The following is a 14,698-nucleotide window of genomic DNA, read 5'->3' on the forward strand; positions in this document are numbered from 1 at the left end:
TTTGTGAATATATAAGCTGGTGTTTGCCAATAAAAACTACCTCCTGTGTGGCCCTTTTTATCCAATAATGATTTCCTGCTTTACTTGGGCTGCAAAATGTATCCAAAATGTAATAATCGGTGAGTAGATTCGTAAATCAAATTGTAAGCTTCAGAAATGATGGCTAATGCTCTGATCATTTGTAGTAGAATTTTAAGGCCAGCCCATGCTGAAGGTTTCTTGGGGTTTTCAAGTCAGCTGTAGTTTTATTCTAACCTCTTCCCCCATTCAACACCTCAAAAGTGAGCAGCAAGAACCCTCTTTTCCAAGAAACTTCTTATCTGATTAGAATTATTCCCAGTTTCACCTTGAGTCAAAGTTAAAGTTTCCAATCCCGGGCCTCCAGGATGTCACCCAAACCCACTGCTGCCTGCAATCGAACTCTCTAAAATCTTTTCCCACCAGAAAACCTACTTTTACCTCTCTTCATTTGTTTTTATTTATTTTTTATTTTTTTATTTTTTATTCTTATGTTAATCCCCATACATTACATCATTAGTTTTAGATGAAATGTTCCATGATTCATTTTTTGTGCATAACACCCAGTGCTCCATGCAGAATGTGCCCTCCTCAATACCCACCACCAGGCTAACACATCCTCCCACCCCCCTCCCCTCTAGAACCCTGTTTGTTTTTCAGAGTCCATCGTCTCTCATGGTTCGTCCACCCCTCCGATTTCCCCCGCTTCATTCTTCCCCTCCCGCTACCTTCTTCTTCTTTTTTTTTTTTCTTAACATATATTGCATTATTTGTTTCAGAGGTACAGATCTGAGATTCAACAGTCTTGCACAATTCACAGCGCTTACCAGAGCACATACCCTCCCCAGTGTCTATCACCCAGTCACCCCATCCCTCCCACCCCACCCCCCACTCCAACAACCCTCAGTTTGATTCCTGCGATTAAGAATTCCTCATATCAGTGAGATCATATGATACATGTCTTTCTCTTTTTGACTTATTTCACTCAACATAATACCCTCCAGTTCCATCCACGTCATTGCAAATGGCAAGATCTCATTCCTTTTGATGGCTGCATAATATTCCATTGTATATATATACCACATCTTCTTTATCCATTCATCTGTCGATGGACATCTTGGCTCTTTCCACAGTTTGGCTATTGTGGACATTGCTGCTATAAACATCGGGGTGCACGTACCCCTTCGGATCCCTACTTTTGTATCTTTGGTATTTTACCTCTCTTCAATCCCACATCAAGAGCATCGGCCGCCAGCCTTAGCACTTTGAGAATCTTTGAAGTGGAGACAGGTTAAGCTGGCAGAGTCTGAGCGGGTGAGGGAAGGGAGGATCCAGCCTCAGGTACAGTGGGCACTGAACTTGCAGGCTCTAGGTTCTCTCTGGAACTGAGTGGCCTGTGACCTCAGCCTTCGCACTTCGAATTCCCAGGTCCCTAAACCTCATCCTGCCACTGGATAGCAGCCTCCTGGGTCTGCCTCCCTTCTCGCTTCCTGCTTTTCTTTACCCCATCCTAAGCTGCGGCTCTCTCTTAGTGACTGGAATGCCTCCCCACTCCTCACCTCCCAGATTCCCGACCCTGGAGCTTACCGTGGCTGTGAGGGAGCATTCCAACCCAGTGCTTCCCAAGTGTCTTCTGCACGACGCCGGTGTGGGGGCGCGCTTCTCGCACTCCCTTCTCCTGCAGATCCACAGTGCGCTGTAACTGGTGCAGCTGAGGCTCCAAAGGCATCCTGGGAGTAAAGCAGAGGCAGTGGCTGGTTTTAACCTTATTTAACCCAGCATTTTGCTACAGACTGGACAGCTAGTCTCTCATCAAAATGTCTACCGCGCCCATCTGGATCCCGTAATGAATTCATACTGGGCTCACACCCAGGCTCTAACCCATTCCGTCTCTGTGACTGTGGGCAAGTTCCTCAACCCCCTTAGCCAGAGTTTCCATATCAGGAAACCGAGGCTCCCATGAGTTAATATTAGTATCACCTCGGATTGTTGTGAGAACACACATTCCCAGTGCATGCTAAGCTCTCCTTAAAAGCTCTACTTTTAACCAACTCTATGTCTACCACAACCCTTCCAGGTAACGTTCCACCCCTCTGGATTGCTTAATCCGATTCCAGCCAGCGTCCCAGCTTCAGGTCTCTTTCCTGCTCCAGGGATCCCTATATGCCATTGCAAGATTCATTCCAAAATACTCCTTTTATCAGGTCCCCAGGTTTCTGAAGCCTTTTTTTTTTTTTTTAACTGACTTAAATTAAGTCCAAACTCTGCCTGCCTATGAAAGTTCCCCATTCCCTGGGCGCTTCCTCCTTTCTGCTTGCCTCAAAGCCACCCCCCCCCCCACGCCCACCCCGTTCCCTGGGCAGAGTGTCCCCCATGTCTCCCAACAGAGGCACACGCAGTCCATCCACGCACTACACAGATCGCTTCTGTGATATCTGCCCTGTGAGAGACGCGCCCCTTTACATCTACCTCTTGGCTAAACCTTCCCCGAAGACGCTGGTCCATATTGATCGCACCCCCCTCTCCTACTTCCTGGGGTCTGTTCCACACAATTTAGCCTTTAATTACATGCTGTCTTCACGGTGCACTGATTGTTTCCTGTATCTCAGTTTCATCTTCTCAAATAGTTGTAAACAACTTGAGGGCAGGGACCACACTGTACACTTTTCTCCCTAATAACTCCAGACATGCACATGAGTTACGCACTTAATTCATCTTTGTCAGTTAACTGAAAGTTGGGCTAACCAGACTGCCAGGGAGAGATCACAGAACTTGTCCATAATTGGGGATCGCAACCTGAAAGACCTGCAGGTAACCCACACTTGTTACATTTACGTTTTTGCTGAAACTAATTTACCTGCCATCTAAATATTCCCATGCTTTACCTAATTCTCAACAAATAGATCTGGGAGTTGCAAACATTGATAGTCCAAATTCCCAAACCCCTGGGGCTTATTTATAAATAGCGATGAAGGATAAGGAGTCAGACTGGGCTCTCCTTTGGGAGCTGTCTTGGGAAGTTTATGCAAATGATGCAAGAGGTTGGTGGGAGACTTAATTACTCTCTAGTGAAAACCCAGACTGCTTGTTACCATCTGTTTCTTCAAGGAGAGCCAGCCACCACACAGTAACCCTCTGTAAAGTTACAATCCCAGTGGTAAAGTACTTTGGGATCCTTGGATGAAAGGAAGCCTACAGGCCCAAGACACTATTATTATTGTCATAAATAATGGTGCTTTGTGTTTTATCAAAGGAGCTTAGAATGGTTTGCAAACATTAAATAATTAATCCTCAAAAAAAAAAAACCCACCTCTGTGAAGTAGGTAGAAGGGAGATATTATTATCTCCATTATGCATGGAGGGAGACAGAGACACACTTGCATTCATTGACCTACCCACAGTCACATGTCAGAGTTGGAAATAGAACCCCACCTCTCCTGACGCCCAGTTTGAACAGACCACACTGCTTCTTGTGAGGTGTAAAAAAAAGTCTGATTTATATAATATAAAAATAAACCTTGAGAAAGTAAACGGCATCTAACCTTTCAATAACTGTCATGTAATAAAACAGCAGACGTGGGAAAAACAACATCTTGAAGGAAAGATGTGTGGGTAGAACAGTTTAATAAATACAATGCTTTAATCAAAACTTTCCAAAAGGAACTAGTGCCTCTTTAAGGAATCTGATACTTAATCATTGCTGTTCTAATGGTTTAAAACAAAGAGGTATAATCCACCACGTTTTAAACAGAAACTAGTCTAACAAGTTCTATACTTTGTTTTTGAGTTCTATTTCCTTATTTTTCAGCGTTCTCAAGAATATTTTAAATGTTGATCCATGTGATGCAAATGTCACATGGAGGATACAAATATTACTCCTCAGATATCTCGCATTCTTCCCGATTCAAAGTCGTAGTTTAATATTAATGTAATTCAGAAAATTGACAAGGAACTGTGTCTCCAAGGAAACGAGTGGAGGAGGGGAGGAAGACGTGAGCTTGTGATTTGTTTAATCATTAGACACTCTGCCGTTCTGTCACTCTCCACGTCGTCTGTGAATATGCCATTAGATGAAGTGCTTCCAGGGTCCCCAGCAGGGACCCGCACCAAAGAGACAGTGGATCCTGACCACATGACGCCAGGCTGGTTCCATTTCCAGGAACACCGTGCCATCGATCTTCATGTTCCTTTGGTAATTTTGTATTTCAAAATTGCCCTGCCTGTGGTTGTGTATAATACTGCACAGCACTGGTAATCCAAACAATTCTATTAAAAAAAAAAGTCACCAGGGGCGCCTGGGTGGCTCAGTCGTTAAGCGTCTGCCTTCGGCTCAGGTCATGATCCCAGGGTCCTGGGATCGAGTCCCACATCCGGCTCCCTGCTCTGCGGAAAGCCTGCTTCTCCCTCTCCCACTCCCCCTGCTTGTGTTCCTGCTCTCGCTATCTCTCTCTCTGTCAAATAAATAATAAAATAAAATCTTAAAAAAAAAAAAAAGTCACCATCAGAAATTGAGGTCCTACCAAAAGCCCTGACAAGCCATCAGACACCTTTTTGAAGTTGAAGAATTCCAGGACAGAAGTTTCTGGCAACATCGTTCAGCTTCCATTCGGGAAGACTTGTTCAGTCTTTTGTTTTGACTTACCCATTAGGTCCATATTTAGGTCTTATCACCCTCATGTACCACCACAACGCCTGTGTCCTCAGGAAGAGATATTATAATGAGACAAAAGGACAGCCAATTTGATTGAGAAGCTCTGCTAGGCCCGCAAACGAAAGACTACATTAAGGATGAGGACCTATGAACTTTAACCCCGTAACTCACCTATCAGATCGCCACGGGTAATTTACCTTACTCTATTGTGCTTATGCTTCCATTTAAAAAAAGAATCAAAACAATACTTTTACCAACAAAAAAACGTTAGGCGTCTGTGAGCCTTATTTTAAGGACCCGAAAGCCTTTACAAGATGGAGGCCCTTATGCAATAACTAAGCAGCACAGAAAGAATAATAATTTCTAAAAAGAAGAAAAAAGTCCACATGATTAGTACCGACAGCTACTTCATCACCTTCATTCAGCTGCTGGACAATTTTCCTCAATGCATACTTTTTCCAGCCAAGACTAGGAAGACGATTAATTTCAGAGCATTTTTCAACCTACCAAAGCTTTATATGTGAAATTTATAAAAGGGAACTGAAAGAATCTACTGCTTTAAAGACTCTAATTTAAAGAAACGACAACATTCCACTCTGAAAATAAAATTTTTTTACTAAGGGCTTATCTGAGCTAATTCCCACTCTTTGCTGATAAAAAGAAGTAACCGATCAGGATTTAAGCATTTCTTCAAACCAAGCAACCTGTTGAACAACTTCTTAATGTGCCTATCAATCATCTGGCGATAAGAAGAGTTTGCATTCATAATAGCTAGTTGCTAAAATAAATATGAGTTACTATAACTAATTCAATCAACCATGGGACCTCAGAGGTCAGCAAAGAAATAATCAAACAATAAGTATGAATAGGTTGTAATTTTTCTGATTAACAAATGTTCTCCTTGTCATATGATGTTAAGAGCTGCTTAAAGCGCTCAGGTAAATTTAGAATGTATGTATTTACATTGGAGGGGTCTGTGTGCACTCTCCCAATCAAAAACCCATGAGCCTATAAATTTTGTAAACATCAAGTTTTGCTTTCAGAAAACATTTTCCTGTGTGGCGTTTATTTTTAACAGGTCCTAGTACCACAATTCATAGAATCCGACAGAGAACAATTAAGATCCCAACTCACTTTTTAAATACATTCATACTAGACCAGTCAAGATTATCTTATAAACTGGTTGAAGTATTGAAACTTGTTAACTCCCATCTTTACCATGGAGGGGAAGGGAGAGATTTGGAGCCTGAGCCAGCTATTCCTATAGCCCCTCCCAAGAACCAATGTCAGTTGGAGAGCTCAGGGCAAGGGTGGAAAGCTGAGCATACACAGGCCTCATCACGCATTTACGATCTGACCAGAATGTCTGATCTGGGTTTCTATTGTTTCTGATTCCTCTTCTCTGTTCCTACCTTCTCAACTGTTTCCTTTGTCCCAGAGAAGGATCGGGGCAGCAGCAAATAGAGTCCAGGTACCAAACAGAATAGTTAGACTAAAACTTTTGGGATTTGGGGGGGGGGGGGGGGCGGCTGGGGAAGGCAGTGGCTTTTTTAATGAAAGCAAACAATTGGGGAGGCAAAACAGAGATGTAAACTAAAAGTATCAGTGATGAATCTGGTGAGAATAATTGCTTTCTTTAGTTAAACACAGAAATCCGTTGCTATCCCAAATTCTAAAGTTTTTAAACATTGGCCTTTATCTTGGCTTCGTTGGTTTGGCCTTTCTTTCGGCTTTGTTCGTTTGGTCTTTATTTTGGCCATAATAATTTACCCTGAATTATTATTTTTTAAGATTTTATTTATTTATTTGAAAGAGAGAGTGCACAACTGGGCAGAGGGAGAGGGAGAAGACCCCGGGATCATGACCTGAGCCGAAGGCAGACACTTAGCCGCCTGAGTCACCCAGGCACACCTAATTTACCCTGAATTTTGAGGACTGAATAGAAGAAAGAAGGAATGAATGGATTGGACAAGTGACTGAATTCTTGTATTGGTGACTGAGGCGGCCATCATAGGTTCCTGTGGAGAAATTCAGAGAGACAGAGAACCTCATCTCCTAGGCCCATCAGCTCATTCCAAGCAACCAAGAGTGGTGGGGATTAAGGCCTCAGAAACACAGAGAACTGAAAAATTTGTCATGTGCATTTATAAAGGAAGCAACTGACACAAAATGACTGTTAAATGCCTAGCTATGAAAGCATAAATGTCATTAGGCAGTCAGATTCTTCTCTGGAAACCAGATTTTAATAGGTTTTTGATTGTCAATTTTCTTCTTGTTTTTTCATTACTCGCGCCTTGGAGGGATTCACTTTCAAAAGGATTTGCTTAAACTTCCCCCTCAAAATCCAATTTGCAAATACACCTGCAATTGCATTTTCAATATGTACAGTCACAGGTGCTATCTTTTGCATGCTAACAAGTCTGCCCATGGCAACCCAGCCACACTTCGGAGTCCAGGTGACTGATTGCTGCAACAGGGAAGTATGTGGGAGAATTGAGGCCATTATGCAGCTTCTCCAGCTGAATGTCCCCTTGGAGTGGATTCTGAGTTAGACATGCTCTCCTATAATCTAAGTGTGGGGCCTCCTATAATCCGAATATGCACACTGAATTTGATCTCAATTTCATCAGAAGAATGTGTCCAGAAAATTCAAATATTTTCCTGATATGTGCTAAGGGGGAGAAAAATGAATGTGTTGAAATGTCTATGGATTCATTCTTTTCTATAAAAGATCAAAATTATAAACTCTGAGTCTGTGCATATCTAGTCAAGGTTTTCAACAGCCAATGATTATTTTTTGAATGCCTGGGATGTGCCTGTCGTGAATCAGGAGCCGAGAGAAATAAAAAGGAAGCACTGACTTCAGTGGAAAGGGCTGAATTATAAGATATCTAATAATAACTAAATCTGTGTAGCACAAATTCAACCTCGCTGTTAGAAATGAAAAGCTTTATAAAGTGATTTAGGATTCATTGCCATAAGATATTTTAAATAATCTTTGGGGGGAAAAAAACCAGGACCATCTTTTAAATTTTATTTGAAGCTATTTATTATTTAAATTTTATTTGAAGTTGGCATCCACTGACTAAATTACAGTAAGAGAGTAATTTTAATCATTGGGTGTCATTCAGACTAAATGTACCACTGATTATACCAATTTGATTATTAATTTTCAATTAATCTAACAATTATAACAGTAGATTGTAACAGCATAACATCTTTCCTGGGATCCTTGAAATTTCCCGCAGCACTTCTGATTCTTTATTAAAAGTTTGGTGGTTCTTTATTAAAAGGTCGAGCTATATTTCCCGCTTGCTAATCGGTAAAATAATACACTGAATGCTTACCTTGCACTCTGCAGGTTAAACTATGCTGCCTGGTATTTCCTAACTGCATTATTCCATGTTTGGAATAATGTTCTCTTTTTCTTTCTCATACTCCAGTTCGTCCCTTCCTCTTTTCCCTGAATCTCCCTGCCCTGATACTAGTCTCGGGCACCTTCAATCTGTTTCTTAATTTTTTGCTTCTATCCAGTCCGTCCCGGAAACATCTTAAAAGCTACCTTCACACAGTTGCCATTTTACATCACAGCAAGAAAATACCTTCGGTCCATAGCATCCAGCAAAAGCTTTGCAAGGACAGGGCACGGTGGAGGAGGGGGCTGAAGGCAAAGTGTATTCATCTGCGGCATCCCGTTAGAGAGAGATGTGCCTTTAAAGAAAAGAAACACAAAAGAAAGTTGGTGTTTAAAAAAGAGGGTGGGAAGGAGATCTGTGGGCTGTAGTCTTTTAGCATATCCTTACATTTCTCCTAGTATTAGCCTCTATTGTGAGGCTTATCGCCCCTATTGTCATGTGTATTTGTCGGTCCCCTAGATTGAGAGCGCTTTGAGGGCAGGAACTGTGGCTAGTCTCGTATCGGGCTCCAAGCAGATGACTAATAAATGTTTGGTGAAGGAGTGAATAAATCCCTTTGTGTGTGAGTGCACTGAAAGCTTGCTTCTGCCCATACTTCTGTCCCGCTCCCTCTGTGCTCCGTATACAGTCCTGTCTTCCTTCATTTTCTCATGTGCAACACTCCAGATCTAGCTAGCTAGTCCCCTTCAGCTTTCAGTCTCGGACTCCCTGATCCCTCCTCAAGCAATGCTGGTGGCAGGAAGCCTCAGGTAAAGCTTGACTTGGGTTACTCACCACAATTATGTGCATTGTTAATCTTGATGTCATTGCTTGTCCCTTGGGTATCTAAGGTCGTCTTAAAAATTTGCATGTCCCACTAAATGACCTTTAAGATTCCTAACATTTCTAGGATTGTATAAGATAAAAGAATTCAGGTCTGTTAATTTTTATGGAAATTCCTGCTTTTAATACAGTTATAGTAGCAAGTCCCAGGGCCTCCAGACTCCATCTACGTGTTAACCATGAAAAGCATGAAAGAAAATGTTGAATGTAAATATAAAATTTAAAATGCATGGATAACCCTCAAAAGCAGAGTCAGCTAAGCAAAGCCTACAGTCTCTCCTCTCCTCCCCCAGTTTTGCCAAATTGCGAACACATCCTTCTCCCTCACCCCTTTGCTTACCCTGGAAGACATTTACACCAAGTGTTCTGACTACCTGTCTGGATGTCAGAATCACCTGGATACTTATTAAATTTTGATTCCTGGGCTTCCTGCTGTCCTCCTCAGGCCCCACCCCATCCTAAATTCTGACACAGTGAAGCTGGAATGGCCCAGGAATGTAGATGTTTAACTCGTTCTGATGATGACACCTGGCCAGATCTAGGAACCAAGGACCTAGGGCGAGATTCACTACAAAAGCCAAAACTTTTTCAAGGATTTCACAACCTGGCAGGTTTCAAGCACCTGACTTAACTCTTGACTCCTAAAGTCAGTGGTTTTCAGGAGTGTGGTCAGAAAGGAGTGGAGGAAGGTGGGGGGTTGACCTCAGCTGGGAAAAGCTAATGGGCTTTTTTTGGTTGTTTTAAAGAATATACAATACGATTTAGTGAGACAAAGAGGCCAGCACAGGCTGGAGAAATGGCACCATCAAAATGTAAGCATCAGAAAGAAAGGTTTTGTTTGTCTGAATGGAGAGGACAAGAGAGAACATGGGAGCAATTATAGCAGAGCCATTAAATTGAACAAAACAACACCGGAAGGCATTTTTTCAACAAATGCGTATTGAGCACCCATCTGCCAAGCTCTGTTCAAGGTTCTGTGGGTGCCATGGGCTCAAAGTCCTTGTCTTGAAGGAGCTTAACTCAGTGAAACCCTCTCATATCAGCCACACGGAATCAAAACACATCAATGCTAACCTCATTTTACAGATGATCATAAGGAAAGGAGCATCTAGGAATTTCTTATTTAAACTCAGGGATATTTTTTTTAAAAGTTTGATAAATGGAAAGCTCACTTAGTTTCCCAATAACATTTACCTTAGTCAAAAAGGTAAAGTGGGGGCACCTGGCTGGCTGGCTCAGCCGGTAGAGTATGAGACTCTTGATCTCAGGGTTGTAAATTCAAGCCCCAAGTTGAGTGTAGAGATTACTTAAAAATAAAATCTTAAAAAAAAAAAAGGGTAAAGTGAAATGTTTTTCTAACACTACCCCAATTCAGGTCTTCATTATCTTTTTCCCATTTTTTATTATAGCTTTCTAGTCTTCCTGACTTTGGCCTTTCCTATAGGCTTTACATACTAATAAATGTCCCTTGTTAAAAAATGTTCCCTGGTTCCCCAATGCAGAACGAAATAAAACAAATTTGAAAAAACTGAATTACTTCAGTTGGGAGTTCAGTATTGCAGGACATAACATGGAAGAGGGAAAATATAAGGCGGTATGACCAGGCGGTAGGTAGGAGGCACATTATGAAGGCTCTATAATTTAGATATTTATCATGTTGATGATGGGGAGACACTGAAGAATTTTGTGCAGTAGAGCAGTGTAGACAGTATATGGAGGACCAAGTCCTCAGAAGGATGAGACAGAGGGCAAGTCAGAGGGAGAACAAAGGGGCAATAGTTCCAGCTAGAGCTGATTAGGGTTTCCTTCATAATTCTAGTCAAACCAAACTCCCTCTTGTTCCTCATTTAAAAACCACAATTTCCTGTTGTATGGTTTTGTTCTTATATTCAGGAATGTTCCCACCCACCTCAACCCTGCCAATTCCACACGTGCAAATTCAGCCCAAATTATATCTCTCCTATGGGTTTTCCCTAAAATCCCGAAGGGAAAAATCTCTTCCTACTCTAATCCCTCTCACGGTTTATCAATATCTCTCCTAAGGCACATAGCACATTTTCCTTGGTAGAATACTACTTGATGGGTGTGCAGTATCTCTTCTAAGACCATAAACTCACAGAAGAAAGGAGCAGCACTTAGGCATCAGCCAGGTCTTACATAAATCTCATATCCATGACTGCATAGCTGACTTATGGTACTTTGCTTAACCCCAAGGAGTTTCAGTTTCCTCATCTATAAAATAGGATAAATAAGCCCTATTTCCCAAGGTCTTTTTGAAGAATAAATAAAATAATAAATATAAGGCACCCTCGCATAGAAGCTGACCCACAGGAGGTGCTCAGTAAATGGTAGCTATTACTACTACTGATACATTAATCATTACTTTGATATTGAATCCGTGATTGATCTTTGACTCTGTCACATCACCTTGCATAATGCTTAGTTCAAAGTCAGAATTCAATATATATTTGATGAACAAATAACAATAGCTAACATTTTTGGGCCCTCAGTAAGTGCTAGGCACTCTTCTAAGGGCTTTATGTGGATTATCTCTTTGAATCTTCCTAATAACCTTATAAGGTAAGTACTATTATTATCTCCAGTTTACAACCTGTAAGGTATTGCTTCACTTCTTCAGTGCCCAGCAGCTAACAAAGGGGGAGAATGACTCACAATTCACAAAGAGGTGTTTTCTGGAAAGGCTTAGCTGTTGGTGAGGTTAGACAATGGCCAACGTCATGCAATTTGAACCCCTAGAGAGAAGAATCCATGTTCTACAAATAACAAGTCATCTTACTTGAAGTTCACTTAAAGAATCTTCTATAGAGTTACCAAAGAACTACCCTTTTTAAAAAAGTAAACACAACTTGCAAATTTAGCCTCATAATTCTTGACAGCTTTTAGCATCTGTAATTCATTTTTTTTTAAGATTTTACTTATTTATTTGAGGGAGAAAGAATGAGAGAGAGAGCAGGAGAGGGGAGAGGGTCAGAGGGAGAAGCAGACTCCCTGCTGAGCAGGGAGCCCGATGCAGGACTGGAGCCCGATGCAGGACTGGAGCCCGATGCAGGACTCGATCCTGGGACTCCAGGATCATGACCTGAGCTAAAGGCAGTCGCTTAACCAACTGAGCCACCCAGGCACCTGCATCTGTAATTCCTTCCAGCTTTAGCTAGTAGATTTAGGCAACTGATCCAGAGGGACCGGTCCCAAGAAAGAGGGGACACTTCAAAGAATATCTTGGACAGAAAGCATGTGTAGTAAATCTTTATATACCTGTGACTTAGAGAAAAAAGGTCTAACAACCATTGAGTGTCCAATGTTGCTGGGTTAGAAGAGATAGAAAGGGCTTTGCAAAATGTTGTGTGTCCAGACCAGACGCTCCTGCTTCAGTTCACACATATCACGTTTTTTTCATACTGTCCAGTAGCTGAATTACTTTCAGAACCTAGAAGCATATCTAGATCAGTTCTGATTTGGGACAATTTGGCAACGTCTAGAGACATTTTTGGTTGTCACAAATGGGAAAATGATACTAGCATCTAGTGAATAGAGGCCAGGGATGCAGCTAAACATCCTATACAGGACAGCTCCCCACAACAAAGACTTATCTTGCCTAAAATGTCAATAGTGTCGGGGCACCTGCTGGCTTAGTCGGTAGCGCATGCGACTCTTGATCTCAAGGTTGTGAGTTCAAGCCCCACATTGGGCATGGGGCCTACTTAACATAAATAAATTTTTAAAAATAAAAAAATAAATAAAATGTCAATAGTGTCAAGGTGGAGAAACCCTGATGCAGGTAAAGGTGGCTGGTTAAGTCCAGAAAGAATTAACTCACATACTTTACTGTTCCAGTTGCCTGGGAAGAGTATGAGCACAAGTTTATACACAATTCCAGTTCCTTAAAATGGACAAGTTCAGGACAAGTTACTAAGAGACTGTTCGTCTACATGTTATACAGATTTGCTTACAAAGAGCTACTACTTAATGCCATCTGGGTTGTACATTCTTAGGGTCCTTCAGGACGTCTACTCACTTTCATTCTATACCAGTGCTGAATGGGTTCAAAATACAGTCCCCTGAATGAGTGGTTAGTCTTTCATTTAGGTGGGTGTTAGGGGCTAAATTATGTCCCTCCAAATTCATATATTGAAGTCCTAACTCCCACTACCTCAAAATGTGACTGTATTTGGAGGTAGGGGGTCTTTAAAGAAACAGTTATGGTTAAATGAGATCATTAGGGTGACCTCTAATCCAGTAGAACGGTTGTTCTTTTTTTTTTTTAAGATTTTATTTATTATTTGAGTGAGAGAGAAAGAGAGAGAGATAAAGAGAGCATGAGCGGGGGGAGGGGCAGAGAGAGAGGGAGAAGCAGACTCCCCACTGAGCAGAGAGCCCAATGGGGGGCTCAATCCCAGGACCCTGGGACCATGACCTGAGCCAAAGGCAGATGCTTAACTAACTGAGCCACACAGGCGCCCCTGACTGTTGTTCTTTTAAGGAGAGATTAGGGTGCACACACACACGTGTGCGCACACACACACACAGAGAAGACCATGTGAACATGAAGGTGGCCATTGACACGCCAAGGAGGAAGGCATCAGAAGAACTCAACTTTGCCCAACACCTTAGCCTCAGACTTGCAGCCTCCAGAACTCTGTGAGACACAAATACATTGTTGTTGCTTCAGTCACCCAGTCTGTGGCACTTTATTATGGCAGCCCCAGCAAACTAAAGCAGTGGCTTATTTTACGGTCATCCTCAATCATCTAAACCAAATCAAAGAGTGTTTTCAGGCGTTCTTAATTTCTAAACTGCTGCTTTAAGCAGGGAAATTCTCTACACTCTTATAAGTTGTGACAGGTTCTCAATGTTCCCTCTTCAGTAAAAAACAGCTGTCCTGCCTGTTCCCTCATCTGTGGTTGGTGGTGAGACTTCACAACACCAGGTACTTCCTGAATTGTTTTGTTCTTATTTTTTCATTCTGGAACTCGGCTTCTCTTCTAGCAGTAGCAAGTCATCTAGGACCAATGATAACTTTCAAAATTCATCATCAAAATTAAAAACTTCTACTCTTTGGAAGGTATGTTAGAAGAATGAAGAGAAGAGGCACTGTTTAGGAGAAAAATTTGCCAAGCGTATATCTGACAAATCTGACTTGTATCTAGACTATATTAAGAAATCTTTTTTTTTTTAAAGATTTTATTTATTTATTTGACAGAGAGACACAGTGAGGGAGGGAACACAAGCAGGGGGAGTGGGGGAGAGAGAAGTAGGCTTCCCGCTGAGCAGGGAGCCCGATGCGGAGCTCGATGCGGAGCTCGATCCCAGGACCCTGGGATCTGACCTGAGCCGAAGGCAGACGCTTAACGACTGAGCCACCCAGGTGCCCCTATATTAAGAAATCTTAAGAAGAAAGTAACACAATTCTTTAAGCGGGCAAAAGATTTAAACAGACACTTCACCAAGGATGTACTGATGATAGCAAATAAACGCAGAAAAGATGTCAACTTCATTAATCATTAGGGAAATTCAAATTAAAGCCACAATGAGATGCCACCTCACATCTAATAGAATAGCTAAAATAAAAAGACTGACTGAACAAGTGTTGGCAAGGATGTGGAGTAATTGAAATTCTCATTCACTGCCTGTCGTGGGGATATAAAATGATATAACCCCTTTGGAAAACAGCTTAGCAGTTTCTTAAAAAGTTTAAGATGCATTTAGCATATGATCAAGCCATTTCACATCTAGGTATTTACCCAGGAGAAAAGAAAGCTTATGTCAATGC

At 41.7% G+C, this 14,698-nt stretch overlaps 1 protein-coding gene across 4 annotated transcripts in view; it reads right to left on the reverse strand.

Annotated features, from left to right (window-relative positions):
• Window positions 1–1,558: 1,558 nt before the first annotated feature.
• Window positions 1,559–14,698, reverse strand: part of KLF5 (KLF transcription factor 5) — a 45,067-nt gene continuing 31,927 nt past the window's right edge. For all 4 annotated transcript variants that reach the window (XM_054506363.2, XM_064586004.1, XM_064586006.1 and 1 more), the window contains exons 4-5: window positions 8,272–8,380; window positions 1,559–1,748 (exon numbers count right to left, since the gene is read on the reverse strand). In XM_054506363.2, coding sequence (XP_054362338.1) covers window positions 1,574–1,748; window positions 8,272–8,380 — 284 coding nt within the window. In that variant the 3' untranslated portion in view covers window positions 1,559–1,573. The remainder of the gene's footprint in view (window positions 1,749–8,271; window positions 8,381–14,698) is intronic.

This window comes from Mirounga angustirostris, unplaced genomic scaffold (assembly GCF_029215605.1).
Source record: "Mirounga angustirostris isolate CCGP_5_RB_7025 unplaced genomic scaffold, mMirAng1.0.hap1 SCAF_3, whole genome shotgun sequence".
Lineage (NCBI taxonomy): Eukaryota > Metazoa > Chordata > Mammalia > Carnivora > Phocidae > Mirounga > Mirounga angustirostris.